The sequence below is a fragment of the Poecilia reticulata genome, chromosome 21 (assembly GCF_904066995.2).
Source record: "Poecilia reticulata chromosome 21, P_reticulata-male-v2, whole genome shotgun sequence".
Taxonomy (NCBI): domain Eukaryota; kingdom Metazoa; phylum Chordata; class Actinopteri; order Cyprinodontiformes; family Poeciliidae; genus Poecilia; species Poecilia reticulata.
In genome coordinates this window covers 8,220,957-8,241,279 of record NC_088850.1, presented here as the reverse complement: position 1 = coordinate 8,241,279, position 20,323 = coordinate 8,220,957, and the positions used below count along the sequence as shown (strand labels likewise).

The 20,323-nt window shown below is 41.0% G+C and overlaps 2 protein-coding genes across 5 annotated transcripts; one reads left to right on the top strand and one right to left on the bottom strand.

Annotated features, from left to right (window-relative positions):
* Positions 1-65: 65 nt before the first annotated feature.
* aida (axin interactor, dorsalization associated) lies at positions 66-6,485 on the bottom strand. Its single transcript, XM_008397502.3, has 10 exons — positions 6,162-6,485; positions 4,762-4,828; positions 4,599-4,652; positions 3,751-3,805; positions 3,607-3,670; positions 3,406-3,509; positions 3,050-3,172; positions 2,818-2,940; positions 2,281-2,398; positions 66-2,193 (listed from the first exon to the last, which is right to left on the bottom strand). Exons 1-10 carry the CDS (start codon positions 6,266-6,268, stop codon positions 2,094-2,096), a joined length of 915 nt encoding a protein of 304 aa, XP_008395724.1. The 5' UTR covers positions 6,269-6,485; the 3' UTR covers positions 66-2,093.
* A 7,129-nt stretch (positions 6,486-13,614) lies between these two features.
* On the top strand, positions 13,615-19,439 carry rnf8 (ring finger protein 8, E3 ubiquitin protein ligase). 4 transcript variants are annotated; one of them, XM_008397499.3, is made up of 9 exons: positions 13,615-13,848; positions 14,076-14,204; positions 14,890-15,341; positions 16,380-16,587; positions 16,815-16,877; positions 17,054-17,143; positions 17,223-17,330; positions 17,521-17,725; positions 19,030-19,439. In XM_008397499.3, exons 1-9 carry the CDS (start codon positions 13,726-13,728, stop codon positions 19,209-19,211), a joined length of 1,560 nt encoding a protein of 519 aa, XP_008395721.1. In that variant the 5' UTR covers positions 13,615-13,725; the 3' UTR covers positions 19,212-19,439. The 4 variants fall into 4 exon arrangements, with proteins under 4 accessions (XP_008395721.1, XP_008395720.1, XP_008395723.1 ...); XM_008397498.3 differs by having other exon boundaries at positions 19,027-19,439; XM_008397501.3 differs by having other exon boundaries at positions 17,521-17,732; positions 19,030-19,247.
* The last annotated feature ends 884 nt before the right edge of the window (positions 19,440-20,323 follow it).

The window sequence follows — 20,323 nt, the reverse complement described above, 5'->3', positions numbered from 1 at the left end:
AATACACTTTTCTGGGTTCAAGAGGACTTTGATCGCAAAATACATTTTCAAAGAACTGCAACCAATTACAAACTGCCTCGGTTATAGTTTATTATAAATCAAAAATAATTGTAAATGTTTGAACAAAAAAATTGCAAACAGTTCCCGATGCACATTTACAGTTAATCCATCAGTTAGTCTCTCTTACAGTTTTTGTCCTCATTTTAGTGATGTTACAAAAATAAAGTCTACAAGCAGATTTTAACCACGTACATGTGACAGAAAGTGAAGTTAAATAGCATTACAAAGTAATGGATTACATTTGAACAATTCTGTTCTTCATCCACGTGAAGAGATGCATCTTATCACAGCTTCAATTAACCTTCATGTTTAAAACTGCACAAAAAAAACCACTGGATTTAAAAAACATCTCAATACTTTTTCTGCTTTACAATTTTTTTAAGCATTTGACGTAGAACTGAATTGAATCCATCCGGAAGGTTTAATACTGAATTTTTAAAAATTCTCATTTAAATACCTCTTTTCACGTTTCCCTTTGCAAATTAACTAAAAAAAATAATTGCATTGTATGTTTAAAATATATTAAACCAGAACAATCTGAACAAATAGTTTGGGTTTGTTGTCCAAAACAAGAAGTAACTTTATTTTTTGTTTATTTTTTAAAAGTTCTTAGGATTCAGAGACAAAGTTTGGTATTTCTGTGAGGCAGATTTCAATGTTTTAAACATCTTAAAACTTAAAACATAAATGGGAAGAACTGGAGCGCAATTAGTGGATCCTGTTTCCAAATTACTAACGGTAAAAAAATGTGAGAAAGTATTTGCCCGCTGAGTAGATACTTAATTTTTTTCCATTTATTAAAATGAGAAAACTTTACAAACCAGAAAATCCCTCCAGTTGTGACTGTAACCAATTATTTTTGATAAGATTATACTGACCGCACCCAAACCTGACACCTATACAGACAAAACAAAAAAAATCTTAACAGAGCCAGTCAAACAACATGAAGTAGGCTAAAAGTTTTCAAATGACAAATAACATCCTGATCTAAATAAACTCCAGAACAGATGTGAAACAAAGTCCTTTACATCTGTCCAATAACGGTTAATACTTTCAAACTCTTTGGGCCATAGTGATGATGTGGGGCTAATTTGCTTATCACCAAATATCTCTAACCCCTGGTTAGTTAATTTGGAAATGTGTTGTTCACTTCATAAAATAAAAGCCTCTTTTTCAATTTTTTTTTTTATTCATCTTTGCTTGAGAAAATCTGAAAGGGGAGAAATACTTTTTCAGATCATACTGTTAATATAATGAAAAGTTTTATAATCTTAGGTGTTTATCTCCGTTTGAAGTTAAAAACACCAACATATAGTGGAGTTTAATACAATTCTAGTATGCTACAGCAAATCCTGACAGATACGTACAGTTTTGCACACTTTTAGCAGCTTTTATGTTCTAATTATTTAAGGGAATTGTGCCAAATCTGCTAAAACTCTTGACAGTTTCACAATCTTGTTGCCGACTTCTTGTAAACCCAGTAGTGTGTTTTCAGTGGCATCAATCCCGATTAAATGCCTCAGTTTAAACCCCTTTTCCAGACATATTCAGCAGCAGCAGTAGTCAAAGAACAAACGCTAAATCGAACAAACTACTGTAAATATTCCAGGAAGCGGATTAAAGTTTTCCCAAAACAGTGGTTGGATTAAGAAGTTAATGATTTGCTGTTTTTTTGTTGTTGTTTTTTTTTTCGTTTTTAAGTCCAGAGTTTTGTGACATAACAAAACAAACCAGAAGTACCTGCAGTGACTCCATATGTAAAGAAAAACCAGAGAGCTACATGTGGAAGACTGAACATGAGGAGGCATCTTAAACCGCTTTAAAATGTTTCTGCTGGTTTAAAGTATATTAACGGGACTCCCTGTAACAGAAGAAAAAAAAAAGCACTTAAATTCATAAAATCCGAGCGAGGAGATCGGATCCTTTTTACTTTCTTCACACCTCAGCCTTCATTTGGTATTGCTGAATGTGGCGATGAGGAGGAACACCACGTTTCCCTGGATATGCAGTGAGATTAATCGGCGAGACGGGGTTTAGCTGTCCTTGTGTAGCGTCTGATTGAGGTGGAGATAAAGTGGCTTCTTTGTGAGCAGCTGCAGTTTCTTCCTCTTAAAGTCCGTTGGCTTCTTGTACCTGAAAAATGTAGAAGTCGTGATCGCTCTCTGGAAAGTTAGAGGGGAAAAAAAAAAAAAGACGAGCGGAAAAGAAAACCAAACTCACAGTTCAATGACAATCGGTCCGGGTTTGATCTCGTCCATTTCCATGAAGGCGAAGCATTTTGTGCTGGTGAACCTCTTTTTGGGCTTGTAGTGCTTGAATTCAAAGAAGATAGCTGCTCCTGCGGGAAGTTAGAACTTTATGTCAATGAAATCAATACAGGGGGTTTAGAAGAAGTGCGTTAAAACATTCATCCGACCTCAGAGAATTTATACAACATTAAATTAAACAGAAGCTTTCCCTGTTAATTGACTTCTAAAGTAAATTGATTGGACTGGAAGGTTGATACACTAAAGATTTTAATGCCGCAGCCATAAGGTTACGTAGAAAAAGAAACAATAAATTGTATTTTTTTTTTTTATCATAATTTGAATCATTATCGCACCACTAACACAAAATATTCCATGTCACCCATTTCTACCACCACGGCTCTGAATTTCCATGTCAACATTGGTGCCAGGCAACAAATCCCCCCAAAAAAAAAAAAAACAGCCACTGAATCAGCTGCAAATAGCAAATGGGCACGATGACAGTCGTTACCTTTTGGTAATTTCTCTACATGCCTCTGAATTTCTACGTCCACGCTGAAGTGAATGTACGTGTCTTCCTTCCTGGTGGCCACAGGCGTGTCCTGCATCGGGTTCAGATCAACTCCGTTCACATCTAAAGGCAGAACACACACACAGCGACAAATGTATGTTTTCAGGACCAGAAGATGGCTCACTTTCAAAGGTTTCCTGGAGTTAAACAAGATGGCGGCTGAATCCTTTACCTTTGACGCTGATGCTCATGTACGGGTCGATGCACTGGCCGGCGTCCTTCAACCCAATTTTCTCTATTCTTAGTGTGAGTAGCGTCATCCCGGGTTCTGACGGTAACCGTGGCCACAGAGTACCTGTAGCATAAGATGCGACGCAAGGTTTTCCGACACAAAAGAGTGACTAAGCTGTGTTTACGGAGGCTTGAAGGTTGTGTTTAAGTTTTCATTTTAAGATCATTCTTTTTATCGTTGTCATGAATAATTCCAGTTAAGGATGTTTAACTGGAATTAAACTGTCTGCAACGTCAGGATTGTTAGCTTTACTATTTTCTCCATTGTTTGTTCAGTTTCTCTGTGAGAAATCGTACCGGGAGCTCGCGGTGGGAATGTTTCTGTCGATCCTGCTCCTGCAGCAGCATCGTCCTCTGCCTCCAGCTCCAGGTTCTCCTCCTCACCCGGAGCCAAGATTTTCCTAACAAAGATCAGGAAAAAACAAACTTCAAACCGGAAAACAAAGAAATCCAAAATATTTCAGCGAATAGACAAAGCATTCAGTGATGGAAACTCACCTTAATGGCACTGGCTGGACATCGAAGGGAAACTCTTTGTTATAGGTGAGTATGTTCTTGATTACTGTTGAGAAAAGGGAAACGATGGCCACATTTTAACAGCCGCTCTTATAAATTAGAGGTCATCCACATTCGGTCACTCACTGAGCTCCAGTTTCTTCAGGTCTTCTAACTTGAACTCCTCCTTTGACTGGGTGCACTGGAGAAAAAAAACAGACAAAATATTACAGAATATTCTGAAGAACATGGCTAACTTGTGCCAGTGCAGAAACTTGTAGTGACATGTTGGCTAGAGTCGATCAAAAAGATGAACTTAGCTGAATGCCCTAGTCAAAGTAATGATCCAAATCAAATTCAGTTTCTGGCAAGACTTGAAAACTAACGTGCGTCATCCAAGCTCAATAAGCTTGAGCCGTTTTGCAGATAATTGTTATTTTAACATTAAAAAATGTGAGAAAGTTCAAGGTGTGTGCAATAAAGTATGTAAAGATATATATATTTTTTTTGCTTCCTTAGAAGAAATTAGGAATAAAAAAATACTTCCATACGAAAAAAGAATATTGTTATTCCATCAGTTGGGGCAGGTAGAGGTGCCAGTCTCTCTGCATGTCAGGCAACTGCTACATAAATATCCACAATGTGATCTATACATAAGTCCTGTTAAACATTTTTAGCAGGTCTTCGTCCTCATTTGGACACATATGTGTCACTTCTGAGCAACAGATAAAAAAATGGGAGGAAACTAACAGTTGCTGCAGAGATAAGAGAGGAAAAAAAAAACACTTTGACTGTGTAACTGAGCATGCTCAGGGATTCAGCCCACCAGACACCAACATGTGGATTGTGATACTCTTTAGTACAATATCAATATATAATGTTGAACAGATGAAGCACTTGAAAACTACAAAAAAAATTTACTTTTTTTTTTTTTTTTTTACATATTTTGTATCAAATTAGCTGCACATTATTTTAGCAGCAGTAGGAATACAGACCTGCAAACTGGCGCTTCTCATCTCCAGGCATGTTGCAATCTTTCCTAAGTTTTTCTATAAATGGAATAAAATTTAAAAAAAGAAACACAAACAGTTGTCAGTTGGACTGCAGCAGGTGAGTTTGACCCGGAGAAGCAGCAGGAAATAAAAATGAAAGGATTACCTTCTGCTCCTCTGTGAAGTCTGAAGAATTTGTAGACTGGACCTCCTTTTGCAGTTGTCTGGCGAGACTGGAGGAAGTGACACAAACAGATGACGTAATCAAACACTTTAAATTATCAGACATCAACTCTCATAACTTTAAAGACCCTAGACTTTTTTTTTCCAAACAGTTATGGTTATCTGAGTATAACATTATTTTGAATTTTTCTAACTAACTGAATTCCTACTAATCCAATATATATATATATATATATATTTTTTTTTTTTTTTTTTTTAAAGGGGCTTCAACTTTTTGGTCTCCCAGCAACTTTCAGTTCAGCACTATACTACATCTAAAATACCATTTAAACCCCTAAAGCTGTAATTTTTACAAACATGAAAAGATGCCAAAATCCACAAATAATCAGCATTTAATCCAGGATACTCTTTTCTAATTTGCTAAATAAAAGAGTCACAGATTTGGAAATTAAGCTGATCTAAATTAGTCAAGCTAACGCACAAGAGGAGGTCCAATGTCACAAAGAAGTCACGAAGAAGTCTCAAAATGTGAGATTTTGTGGTGAAATGTGCTAAGGCCTTGTTATTGAGTATGAATTTAGCCCACAAAAGATACATCTGATTGTTTTTAGAAATATGCACTTTAAATTTTTATTTTTTTTAAAAATGTAATAAAATCTGTGATTTTCTTCATGTTTATTCAGAAAATGATACTTTTCAAGACCGAGCAGGGACTCTGGCGCCCCCTGGTGATAAAGAAAATGAATTATCAGGTGGCCTTGATGTTTATTTTTATTATCGAAAACATTTGTTGCAAATGAATATTTTGACAAGGGTTACAGCCCGAAATAACTTGCAGTGAGCGGGATTTTCTCCGAGAAGGACAAAGCTTTTCCTCTGGTATGAAACCCACCCATAACAATGAGAGGGTGTGGCTGACTATTTCTCAATACTCTGAGGAATATTGGCTCTTTTCTCCCTCTCTTTCTGCCCTGCACAACACGCAGCTCTGTATGGTTTTCCATGACCAGAGCTCTCCATCAAACAGCTGGAGCTGCTGCTGCTGCTGTGGATGAAGCAGGGATGCAACACACACACGTACACACACACACACACACACACACACACACACACACACACACACACACACACACACACACACACACAACCCACTCCCTCTGCAACAAATGCCACATCACGTCATGGATGGGAAGGGTTTATTTACTGCCGTGAGAGAGCACTGACAGCTCCCAGCCTAACTTCTTACGAACCCGTTATCTGCCCTGCAGGTTTCTGGACATACAGCTGTAAACATTTTTTTTTTTTGAACAAAATAAAAGGAAGCAGCGCTGCTTTCTGGATTTAAACCACTGGGGACAGACAGGACACACATGCTGAACTTACATTTGGTACTCATCTATCGCCTCCACTAATTGCCCCCACGAGTCAAAGTCTGTGCCTTTCTTAAAACTGGCGTGCCATTTCTGAACAGTCTTGTTGACATCAGACATTTTGGCGGGGCGGGTGGTCGCGGCGCTCTCAGGGCAGCATAGCCGAGGAGGAGGCTCCTCTACGGGGGGCTTCCGGCTGCGGCGACAGCGGCGTCCAGTTCGGCTGGGATATCTGCCGTCCGGAGAGAGACGCACGGATCAGGACCCGGTGACACCCCGACCAAGCCCTTTCTGCCTGCCTCAGCCCTGATGTCGCATCCGCAGGAGAGAGGAAGTCCCGCCTGGAACTCGGGGTGCGCCTGTTTCGGGATGCGGGGTCGCCCGAGTGGACGTCGGTTACATAACGACATAATATGGTTGAAGTTCCAGTCATATTTAGCTATTGCTGTAGTAAATTGCTACCTGGACACATAAAATGGTTGTTACATTCAAAAACATTTGAATAATATATGTTAGCAGTGTTTTATTTTTTATTTTTGAATAACGAACTATATGTTCTGTGAAGCCTGCAGTGCCTGGTGTTCTGACTGCTTTTGTTCTGGCTTTCTTCTTCAGACTGCAAATTTTGCATATCATCGCCTTCCTAAACTAATGACAAGTCCATTTTTGTTTTTGCCAAAAAAGTTGTCCCCCACACACACACACACACACACACACACACCCCTAAAATCATCTTTGGGGGAAAGAAATTAGAAAAAAATGAGGTGGAATTATTTATTTATTTATTTTTGCTGAAATAACTTTTAAAAAAATTTAATTTAGGAAGATGACGATATTTGCAGAACAATTTAATTGAGTTGACACAATTTATAGGGTCGATTATTGGAAATAACGTTATTAATTGATCTTAGATAAATAAATGTGGAGTTGATTTTAATAAACCCACTTTATTGATTGTTTTTATTTGTCTTCGTTTGGGTTTTTTAATCTAAAATACATTTAAAACATTAAAAAGATAATAGAATTTCATATGAATAAAACAAACAAAAACAGTCTTTTATTTATTTATTTATTTGAAATTACTCAATTTTTTTCAAATGGAAAACACATAAAATCAGCAGGGGCGAATCTAGAAAAAATATTTATGGGGTGGCAAGAGGGTGGCAGGGATTTTTTTCAGGGGTGGCAGCATATGCCAGATGTGCCGATCAGGTTTTTTCCTGCCGATACCGATCACCCATGAGGGCCGATCACCGATACCGATCACGTAATTATTTTTTTAATTTCTATCATACACACTACCGGTCACATTATGTGGAAAAAGGAACCATGAATTCACCTTAATTTAGACAAAAATAACTTTAATAACTTTTTCCAAGAAGAAAACTAAACAAAACAGGCATTCTTCAAATTGTACTGCTATCGATAATACTATCTTTAACAGACTGATAACATATGAAGGCTCTGAAGAGGCTAAATAATGCAAAGAGCCAAAATAAAACCTCTCAACATTGCCAAAAAATTCAAGTATAAAACTTAACATTCAAAGGCAAATACAGGTTCCATTACAATAAACAATCCAGAGTTACTGAATGAAAACTTTCTGATAGCATGGCGGCTAGCTGATTACTGCTAGTTCTGAATGGTTGTTTCTGACTGAGTAATTATGCAGGGAATGGAGGAGATCGATTATTTTTTTAGAGATTATCTGCCTCATGTTAGGACAGCAATAGTTTTAATACGTATGAATAATACATTTTTTTTAGGTTAGATGCTGCAGCTTTAAGCAGAGGTTCGGTGTGAGAGTCACTACCAGGTGGAGCAAAAGCGGCGCTTTGTCTGTGAAATATTACTACCTGTAGCGCGTAGCAGTGGTTCAACAGCGAGAGCAGAACCAGCGTCTTACATCGCAGCTCGAAGACTTAAATAATTTTACGGGTTATTTGTTTAGCTTTCTGACCGTCATGCTAATCCGGGTGAGTGTTTGTAGCTGTGCACTGCTTTACCTGCTATCTGATCCTCCATGTCTTTTTTACTGGGGTGAGCCTCGATGTAGCCAAACTCTGTCAAGTATGAAATTGTTTTTATGTCGTATTAGCTTCTTTGTGTTGATGCATTTTGACGTGCTTCAATTTTCCGCCGCAACATGCAAACGTCCCCATTCACTCAGTGCGTTATAGTTCCACATCGCTTAGGATTTGTTGCTGCGCGTTTGCGCAGTGTGAAGTGAAGGAAAGAGGAGACCAGCTGCACAGGCAGGCTGCGAAATGAGATGCAGGTGATCGGTATTGGCAACAAGAGCCAATGATCGGCGATCACTGATCATGCACTTTTTCACGAAAATCGGCCGATTATGATCGGTGACCGATCGATCGGCACACCTCTAACAAATAAATAATTTCTTTTTTTTTTTTTTTTTTTTTTTTTTTTTTTTTTTTTTTTTTTTTTTTTTTTTAGCTGACTGTATAGCTCAATGGGTAAGTCACCAGTCTTCCACCCGGGAGACCCGAGCTCGAGGCCAGGCTGGGGTCTGTGTCAGGTGCTGGGGAACCAGAGAACCCTGATGAAAAATGGGCTACTGGAACAAGATGCAAAGACTGTGGGAGGAATGGTTAGCTCGACATCCTCAGTCAACACTAACTGCCAAACAACTAATAGTGTTCCAACATCCGCAAACGGCAACTGCTGTCACAACTTGAGATTGACGAGGTACGACACAAGTGCTACGGCAAGGGGAAGTAGCCAGGATGCCAGGTCAGAAGGGAGTTAACTACAACTCCGCCCAGAGACTGGATATGTAGCCCCAGTAATGAACAAACTATCTGAGCTGAACGAGGCAGCAACTGACCTGAGAGAGAGAATCATGGCCCGAATGAACACCAGACAACCCCGACGCCAATTACAACGGTGAGTGAAGTACCATCAGAAAGTCTCATTGAAGATGTGAATGCAGCATTGAGAACGATCCCTACCAACACCATAACAGAAACCAATGAGCTGATATACAACTCAGCATCTGTGATCCTTGAGATACTTGGCTATAAGAGCAACCATGAGACCCAATACCCACCATGGAAAAGACGGTTAGAGGCTAAGATCAAGATAACAAGGAGGGAAGTGAGTCAACTGTCAGAGCTCCAAAGCAATGAAAAGAAGTACAGCCAGAAGCCCATACCTGAAGCACTCGAATCTGCCAAACAAAGGCTCCAAGCCTTGGCCAGCCGCCTAAAGAGATACACGAGAGAGAATGAAGCCAGGAGGCTCTTCTCCACCCAACCAGCTAAAGTGTACTCTCAATGGCAGGGTAACAACAGAGCAGACCCACCCAGGCTGGAGACTGAACAATACTGGAAAGGCATATGGGAAAGGGAGGCATCCCACAACAGCAATGCACAGTGGCTAACCTCTCTACGAGAGGACCACAGCAACCTCCCTGAACAAGCCCTGATAACCATCACTGTGCCAGATGTCCAAGAAAGAGTCTCGGGTATGAAAAACTGGACAGCTCCAGGACCTGACATGATCCATGCCTACTGGCTAAAGAAACTCACTGCCCTCCATGAGCGACTGGCAGCTCAACTGAACCAGCTGCTACAAAATGGGACTCACCCTGAATGGTTAACTGAAGGGCGCACAATCCTGATCCAGAAGGATCCCTCAAAGGGTTCAGTCCCAACTATCGGCCAATAACCTGTCTCTCTACAACATGGAAGCTCATGTCAGGCATCATAGCGGCTAAGATAAGCGGGCACATGGATAAATACATGAGCACAGCACAGAAGGGCATCGGCATAAATAGCAGAGGAGCCAAACACCAACTCCTTGTAGACCACACAGTCGCCCGAGACTGCAAAACCTGACACACCAACCTGTGTACAGCTTGGATTGATTACAAGAAAGCCTATGACTCAATGCCACACACTTGGATCATTGAATGCTTAGAGATGTACAACATCAATAGGACTCTAAGAGCCTTCATTGCAAACTCGATGGGGCTGTGGAAAACCACCCTTGAAGCCAACTGCAAACCACTTGCACAAGTGTCCATCAAATGTGGCATATACCAAGGAGATGCTCTGTCCCCACTGCTGTTCTGCATAGGCCTGAACCCCCTCAGCCAAATCATCAACAAGACAGGCTACGGATACCGACTCAAGAATGGGGCCACGATCAGTCACCTCCTCTACATGGATGACATCAAGCTGTACGCCAAGAGCGAGCGAGACATCGACTCACTGATCCACACCACCAGGATCTACAGCACTGACATTGGGATGTCATTCGGACTAGAGAAGTGTGGTCGGATGGTTACAAAGAGAGGGAAGGTCATCCACACAGAAGGGGTCTCACTCCCAGAGGGAACAATAGCAGACATAGAGCACAGCTACAAGTACCTGGGAATACCACAAGCAAATGGCAACCTCGATGAGGTCACAAGGAAAGGAGCCACAGCCAAATACCTCCAACGAATAAGGCAAGTCCTGAGAAGCCAGCTCAATGGCAAGAACAAGATCCGTGCAATAAACAGCTATGCCTTACCAGTAATCAGATACCCTGCCGGAATAATTAGCTGGCCAATGGAAGAGATGAAGGCCACGGATGTTAAGACTCGGAAGCTACTAACCATGCATGGAGGGTTCCACCCCAAATCCAGCACCCTGAGACTGTACACGAGCCGTAAGGAAGGAGGCAGAGGACTAGTGAGTGTGAGAGCCACTGTCCAGGATGAAACATCCAAGCTCCATAAATACATCAAGGACAAAGCCTCAACGGACGATGTGCTCAGCGAATGTCTCAGGCAATGGGGAACAGAAGACAAGGTGCTGGAAATACCATCATGGGAGGACAAGCCCCTACATGGGATGTACCACCGACAAATAACTGAAGTGGCTGATGCCAGGAAAACCTACCAATGGCTGGAGAAAGCTGGACTCAAGGACAGCACAGAGGCACTCATCCTGGCCGCCCAGGAACAGGCCCTAAACACCAGAGCAATAGAGGCTCAGATCTACCACACCAGACAAGACCCAAGGTGTAGGTTGTGCAAGGAGGCCCCTGAGACAGTCCAGCACATAACAGCAGGGTGCAAGATGCTGGCAGGGAAAGCATACATGGAACGACATAACCAAGTGGCGGGCATAGTGTACAGAAACATCTGTGCAGAATATGGACTGGAAGCCCCGAGATCAAAGTGGGGAACCCCCCCAAAAGTGGTGGAGAATAACCGAGCTAAGATCCTGTGGAACTTCCAGATCCAGACAGATAAGATGGTAATGGCGAACCAACCGGACATTGTGGTGGTGGATAAAGAACAGAAGAAAGCCGTTGTGGTGGATGTAGCAATACCAAGTGACTACAACATCAGGAAAAAGGAGCATGAGAAATTGGAGAAATACCAGGGCCTCAGGGAGGAACTGGAAAAGACCTGGAAGGTGAAGGCCACAGTGGTGCCTGTGGTCATCGGGGCCCTCGGGGCAGTCACCCCCAAACTGGAGCAGTTTGGGGGTGATGTTGATCCCAGGAACAACATCAGACATCTCAGTCCAGAAATGTGCAGTTCTAGGCACAGCCAAGATACTGCGCAGAACCCTCAAGCTCCCAGGCCTCTGGTAGAGGACCCGAGCTCAGAGGATGAAACAGACCACCCGCGGAGGGTGAGAAGGGAATTTTTTTAATTTATTTTTTTATATATATATAACGTCTCACTCTCACATTTAGTGAGAGTGTAAGCTGTGTAAGCTCTCACATTTAGCTTACACAGACCTAACATTGGACTTAATTTACTTGTTGCAAAATGTTTTAACTTGCATTCATGTAGCACTGAGGATTACATTTAATTTCTTAATATAGTAGAGTTAATTGTTTTTATGTCTTTCATACTCCTGCTAATTGATATGTATTACTGGATTGGACAACGCCTATTAGTCACTATGTGATTCATTGAGTTATGTCCAGAAAACCATTTTATCCCAATACAGGACGAGGAGAAATCTGTCACAAAAATATTCGTAGCGCCATCATTTGTTATTAGATATATCTATTAAATACGACTTAAAATAAAGAGAAGAAAACTGATGTTTGATAAATTCTCCGTGATACAAATCTATAAACAATTTTGTTTCTGTTAGTTCTGTCAAGATGCAAGAAGGATCAAATTTATCTTATATTGGTCAGTCGTTTTATTTTAAATATGATGTAGGAGTCGTAGTTTGATGATTTGTTCTGTTTTTGTCGCTTGTTCAACTTTTAGGAATTGCAGCGGCTGCAGACAGTGCGCCACAATAAAGGTACAATAAAGCTGATAAACAGGTGAAGAACCAAACACCACTTCTATTCCGCCTTTTCTCGCTCTGTGTGTGTCGGCTTTACGCGGACCCGTTGCCATGGCAACCGACAGACAACTGCTCAACGAGCAGATAGAGCAGAGATTACCGATCAGGGGAATCAACACCAAAAAACAAACATTTCCCACACAAAAAAGAAGCAAAAACACCAAAACATAACATTCAGTCTGCTACATTATGCCGTCAGGCTTGATGTCTATATTGTCATCATTAATAAGTTTTCGCCCGACTACCGCGGTGGGTGATTAGCTGATTTAAACAGCTGCTCTACTGATGACTTGGTGGGCGGGTTGACCTGTTTTAGTGCCAACGGAACCAAAACACACCGAACTGCACAGCACATGTTAAGGTTATCAAAGTCAATATGAGGCTAGCAACAGTTAGGCTAGAATATCTGACCCACTGCTCACTTGTTCAATGTTTTTTTTTAAGTTAGAACTTTTTCCTCATCTATTAAATCTGAAGCTCTTGTTATCTAATTCATAGGGTTGAATTAACCGCTAAATATTGCGTCAATTTTTCAGATTCTTTGCGTGACTGTGGTATTTTCTGACCACCCATAATATTGACTCAATGGACAGCAATGGCGCATGTGTGGCTCACGATAAGTCATGTAATGTCCAGTCCATCAATGCTGCTGCCTCCTCTGTCCTTCTCTCACACTTCCCGCTACTCAGCAGTAGGTGTCAGGTTACCTTGTGTTGCATTCAATGTTGTCGGAATAAAGAGATTCGTGCGCTTAATGTCCGATTTCCCATAACTATTTATTGAATTCGTAGTCGCCAGCTGGGGTGGCAACAGGGGGGACAAGGCTCTCATTTGGTGTGGCAACTGCCACCCCAGTAGATCCGGCCCTGTCAATCAGTGATATTTAATTTATACGTAAAGAAAAATGTGTTTAAATTATGAGGATGAATTATACATTGTTTGATTGTCTCTTCTTTATTTACAATAAAATGCTTTTGTTTGAATAATCAATAAATAAATAATGACAATGCAATTAGCAATAATAATAATAATAATAATAATAATAATAATAATAATAATAATAATAATAATAATAATAGTTTATGTGTAGCGCTTTTATTTTGAAAATAAACTAACCGTTTCCGAATTCTCTTGTCGCGTTGCAGAGCTTCAACGCTAACACAGTAGCAGCAGCGATATGGCAGAGAATCGTAACGTAGGTAGGGTGTTTTAGGTCGAAGTGGCCTTTTAACGAAATGAGATAACATGGACAGCGTAACAACGGACTGCTACTCGGCTGAGGAGGATGACTGCTCAGACTCGGAGGTTTTATGTCTGATGAGAGTCGGGAAAAGCTCGGACTGGCTCCGTTTGTTCGAAAACGCAGAGGTGCAGTTGGCTAATGTTAGCTAACAAGCAAAACTTAAATGAATGTGAAGTTTTAAAGTTTATACATAAGTGTCCTAGTCGCCTCTTTAAATTCGTATATATATTTATCTTTCGTGTGTTATTGGTGTGTTTGGCATTGAGTATGACGTAATTCACATTTTTTTTTATATCAAAGTAAAGCGCTGCAGAGGAAGACTTAAGTTTCATGTTTATTTTTGACTGTGCAGATCACTGTTGGACGGGGCGTAGAAGTAACCCACCAGCTGTTATCTTCAAGCTGCCCTCTCATGATCTCCAGACTGCACTGTTCCTTCAGGCAAAAGGAAGACGGTCAATGGACAGTGACGGATAAGAAGGTGACCAGGTTTCTTTTGAGCTACATACTCAGAATGTCATTAGTTGTCTCTTTTCTCCTCACACATATGTAGTTAATCTAACGGGTGCTTAATAAAACTAATTTCTTTATAACTCTATACGTGCATTTATGTTTTATATTAAAATGTTTTAGAGTGTTTGTGCTAGCCAGTTCTCTATCATTGCCCCTAAATAACCTTTGGAGTTCCACAAGGTTCAGTCCCGAGTCCATTATTTTCTTCTCACTGTTTGATATTATATATTATTATATAGTCTGTTTTGAACATTTCTAGCACCGACTTGTGTGTGCCCTTTGACCCTTACATCCCGGACTACTGTTTAACCCGAATTAGTAACTGGTTCTCATGTAATTATATTGTTTATGTTAATTACATAAATATTAAATATACTGGATGCATAGATTTCCTTCAATTCCTGTTGACTGTTGTCACTGTGCTGTGATGTTAATGCAGTTATAACTGTTTTTCCTGTTCTCTTCTATTACGCTCAAATTCTATTAATCCTTTATAACATCTATGCGAAACAATGCTTTAGCTAAAGGACGCAAATGAGTAATGAAACGGGCAATGCTACTGCTTGTAACAACGTAAACTCTACTGTTTCCTTTTATTTTTGCGCTTCACATACTACAGCAGCTTTTAAACCTTGTGTTACTTTCCTTCCCAGAGTCTCAACGGTGTGTGGGTAAATGGAGAGCGGATACCTGCTGAGCAACCCCATCTGCTCCGACTCGGAGACTCCATCCAGCTTGGAGTTCCTTTACTAGGGACCAAGGTGGAATTTGACTACATCCTCATCCAGCGGCCCCTCAAAGACATTAAGCCCTACCTGGTAAAGGAACATAAAGAGGATACCAAAGCAGCCCACACACCCAGAAAGTTCAAGAGGAAGTTAGGCGTAGAAGAGGTCGAGCCTTCTACCTCCAAGCACAAGCTCTACCGCAGCTCTTCTGCAGACAAATCGTTCGCGAAGCCCTGTCCTCTGTCTCCTGTGAAGGCGAGGCGGCAGCTCAGTCACACACGGCCAGACGAGACGGTAACCAGCATACAGGAGCATGAAGGAGAGCTGCCTCCTCCCGATGGATCCAGTTCTTCCTGGGACCTCGACAACCTGCAAATGTAAGGCAAAAAGCTTCTCCAATTGGTCGTCTTGGTTACGTTTGGTTAGTTAGTTTCCTGTTATTAATGGCGGATATTTGACTGGGATTGATCATTTTATTTATTGATTAACTATTTCTGCTTCAGCTTTATTTACTTACATCACACCCATGCCTGTCTGGATAGCAGGATTATAATAGTTTGGGGTTTTTCATTGTAGTTATATTGTGCTGTGACTTTTTGTTTCAGCATATCACTTTTATTTAGAGTTCAGGGGGCATTTGCTAGTTTGTATCATTTATCATTGGCTAAATATTGCTTACTTTTAGTTTGGTTTTTTATTGGTTTTGTAGTAGTTTTAGTTTTTTTCATACTTTGGTTAATTTTTAGGTGCAGAATTCACCTAAAAATTAAAGTATTGGGTAATGAATATTCAACAAAAGATGCCATTTTCAAAAAAATTATTTTATGATTGTTGATTAGTCAGCTTACTCTGACGTTTTCTCCCAACTTTTGCTGTGGCCATTTTGCCTACTTGCTGAAGAGCCACCAGAAGAATTACAGAGTGCCGTAATTTTCAGACGATGTAAACTGATTGTGTGTGGGGAAAAAAAATAATAGTTTCACATTTGTTTGAAAGGCTAATAAGTTGATTCATAAACACAAAATATCAATATTAAATTTATAATTTCAGTATGTTTTCGTTTTATAATTGCACAATATAGTTCCAGTTAGTTATAGTTTTTAGCCATAAGTACCGTTCTTATTCATTTCAGTTAACGAAAATGTTTTCTCAATTTCAGGTTTTGTTATTTTGTTTGTTTTAGTGAACTATAATAACCTTGCTAGATAGACAGTTGTTTCGCCAGTTTAGACAGTTTGGAGTTTCTCCTTATATCTTATTATATTTTTCTTTCCTGGGGGAGTTTTAAGTGTTAAAGAACACACTATGTTAAACATTTGCTTTCTGTTTGTGTGTAATTTCTTTACAAATGGGGTTTCTTGTTAAAATTAAAAGGTAGAAGAGGGAAAAGACCTGTTATCTTTTTGTCTCTGCAGGTACAGCCAGAATATCCTGCTCCTGAGGGAGCAGGTTAGCGACACGCAGAGGCAGGTCGAGTCTCTGGAAGGCGAGCCCAGGCAGGCGGACCCTCTCCGGGGGGAGCAGGTCCGGGAGCTGCAGGGTCAGCTGGAGGCGCTCAGAGCGAAGATGCACCGCATGGAGACGTTAGAGAAATCCTTCAGCGAAACAAAGAGGCAGTTAGAGGTGCACGGTTTTGTTTTTGTTTTTTTTTGTTCCTACAACATGGTATAAATTCAAAATATTAAGCTCTTATGCATTTAAAAGACAAAACTCCTATACAATAGTCACTTACAGAACTTTGAAAAAATATCCACACTTCACAGTGCTGCCATGTTTCATATTTATTCTCAAGGAAACTGTATTCATTGTTAAACTCAAATACTTTAACAATTGCATTCTTACTTAATCAGGAGCAGAAAACCCAACAGCAAGAAGAGTTAATGAAAAAACAGCTTGAAGAGGCCTTACAAGAGGTGATGAACTCAAAAAAGCTTCTTAATAGCTGTTATATGAACCCATTTATACTGATTTTGTTCATAACAAAATCGACAAACTAAAGCGAGCAGATTTTTTTTTTCAGCTGTGTTTGCCTATCTTGTGTGTTTAAGTGTCTGTGTAGCTTCAGTTGGATTTCATTTATTTTCAACAGCAAAAAAAAGTGATAGATGAACTCGCCCTCTCTCGAAAAGGCTTTGAGGAAATTATATTGGCTAAAAACAAAGAGCTCGAAGTAACAAAGGTATATTTAAGCTTTCATTTATAATGTTTTATTTCTTTTCTTCATGACTTTCAACTTCTAAATCTTTCTGTTTGTGCAGGAGGAGAAAGAAAAGGCGAGAGCGCAGAAAGAAGAGGTAGTCACTCAAGTTACTGAAGTCCTAGAGAACGAGCTTCAATGCATCATCTGCTCAGAGCTCTTCATCGAGGTTGGTTTATATCACTACTCTTGCTAATGTTTTATGAAACCACTAGGGGGCGCCTCAAATCAGATCTAATAATTCACAGTCCAAATAGCACAACTCAAAACAAACACGAAACTGGCTAAAAAAAAAAAGAAAATCCTGTATTGAATAGTTTTTAAAAAATGTTTAACATCTCCACTCACTCCTGTTCCAGGCCGTCATCCTGAACTGTGCCCACAGTTTCTGCTGTTACTGCATCAAGCAGTGGCGCAATAAAAAAGACCAGTGTCCCATCTGCCGCCAGGCCATCCAGTCCCAAACCCGCTGTCTGGCTTTAGATAACTGCATCGATCGCATGGTGGAGAACCTGAGCCTGGACATGAAGGCCCGGCGGCAGACCCTCGTCACTGAGAGGAAAGGTATGAGGTGCGTTCTGATGGCCGTCTGTAGTCGTAGGCACTCGTACACCTGCACATTTTCATACATTTTCATTTTGCAATAAAAATATTTGTTGGCATGAATATCAGTTCCAGCCAGAAAGTTGGATTCACTCACGATGGGCATGAATGTCATCAGTGTGTCATTTGTAGTAAACTTATTTTGTTCATTCTCTTTTCATTCTTTTCTTAAAAAGTATTTTGTTGTAACCTTGCAACAAACACCGTTAATGTTTCATGGGATAGACGGCTTTGAAGCAGAGCCCAGACGTTTTTAGTTGTCTTGAAATCAGGGAACTTGTAGGAAGTAAGAGTGCAACGATTTCTTTAATTTTTGGTTATCAACCGATAATTGCTTGTGAAACCGATCTTATCTGCCTCTGCAAAGGTCTGAAAATCGCCCAAGTGTGTTATTAGCAATAATTTCCCCACTGTTGCCAACTTAAGGAATTTACTAGAATTTGTGAATTTTCAGAAAGCTCTAGTGACTTTTTCTCTCTCTCTTTTTTTTTTCTTATTTAAAAATGGCATCAAGTGACAAAAATAGATATTTTTGTTCTGTATTATTGGAGACATTGACAACAGTGTTGGTTATAAAAACAAATGTATTACCCAAAATCATGAACAGCAGGTCAAGCATTTTAAAAATTGGTGATCGGCCGTAACACAACAATCGGTGCAACCCCTACTATAGAGTTAATATTATCAGTACCAGATGGACGTGTTTGGGGCGTTTCTTTCTGTTTGAACAACCAGTTGTGTCCAAGTAGCAACCATTTAATTGTTGATTTGATTATATGTTGATGAACTTTGAAGGTAGTCCTTAATCTTCTTCCACCCACTTTGAAATGCGCTGAAGCCACCATCAGCAACACAGACTGTTACCATGATGCTGCCACCACCATGCTTGACACTTGGTAGCGTTTGTAAGATTATCCTGACTCCTGAAAACATGTTTCTTGGCAACGTGGCCAAAAAGTTAGGCATCTGAAATCAAAGAATGGAAATTATATTTGAGTAAAAGACAAAATTATAATTGTAGATTACAAATCTGGTTGCATGTTTTTAAGGCAGTAAAAGAGGCACTGTACATTAACAGCAGAGGAAATAAACATTTCAGACACAAGATGGCAGTACTATAGAGCATGGTTATTTGACTTTTTGTGCTGGGTATTTTTGGGAACACAGTCAAAAAGCAAAAGATAACCCACGAAACTAGATATTCATTTGTAAGAGACAACAATGGACCAAACTCACACTGTGTTTATCTCCGTGCTGTCCAGCAGCCGCCATCGCCGAGGTGATGGTGATCCACGATGACGACAGTAGCAGGACCAGTGACAGTAGCAGGACCAGCGACAGCAGCATGGTGTCCATAAACAGCAGTCTCAGCTCTGTGGTCTCTGTGGAGACGGACAGCAGCATACATTTGGACTCTGAAGACAGTTTTGATGAATTGGAGGATTAGCCCTTTTTGGGTTTTTTTTGTTGTTTTTTTTCTTAAATGTGAACAGGACTCTAGAATTTTAGATTTTCCTGGATTGTTCTGGGGAGATTAAGGATGTTGTAAAAAAAACAAAACATTTGGGTCTCATCATGAGTCCACAAAATGTTTCTTGTGTTTGTTTTTGTAATGAGGCCATTTTGAGTTTTTCTGTGAATTTTCAGTGACAGGAATAAAGTTTCTTCCTATGCATTTTCACTGTCATTCCTGCACTTGTTCTTTTGTGTTTTAGCTTTTCATATCCTCTCCTCGGGCTGCCACCTTATCGTGGTGGAGGGGTTTGAGTGTCCCAATGATCCTAGGAGCTATGCTGTCTGGGGCTTTATGCCCCTGGTAGGGTCACCCAAGGCAGACAGGTCCTAGGTGAGGAACCAGACAAAGCGCAGTCCGAAGACCCCTTATGATGCACAACAACCTTGGATCTAGCGTTCCCTCGCCGGGGCCCCACTCTGGAGCCAGGCCTGGAGGTGGGTCACGATGGCGAGCGCCTGGTGGCCGGGCTTTTTACCCACGGAGCCCGGCCGGGCTCAGCCCGAAGAGGATACATGGGTCCCCCTTCCAATGGGCTCACCACCTGTCGGAGGGGCCAAAGGGGTTGGGTGCAGTGTGTAACGGGCGGCAGCCGAAGGAGGGGGCCCTGGCGGTCTGATCCTCGGCTGCAAAAGCTGGCTCTTGGGACGTGGAACTTCACCTCTCTGGTGGGGAAGGAACCTGAGCTAGTGTGTGAGGCTGAGAGGTTCCGGCTAGAAATAGTTGGCCTCACCTCGACGCATGGCTCTGGTTCTGGAACCAGTCTTCTTGAGAGGGGCTGGACGTACTTCCACTCTGGAGTTGCCCACGGTGAGAGGCGCCGGGCAGGAATGAGCATACTTGTTGCCCTCCATCTGGGCGCCTGTATGTTTGGGTTCACCCCGATGAACGAGAGGGTAGCCTCCCTCCACCTACGTGTGGGGGGACGGGTTCTGACTGTTGTCTGTGCTTACGGGCCGAACAACAGTTCAGATTACCCACCCTTTTTGGTGTCCTTAGAGGGGGTACTGGAGAGTGCCCCTCCTGGGGACTCCCTTGTTCTACTG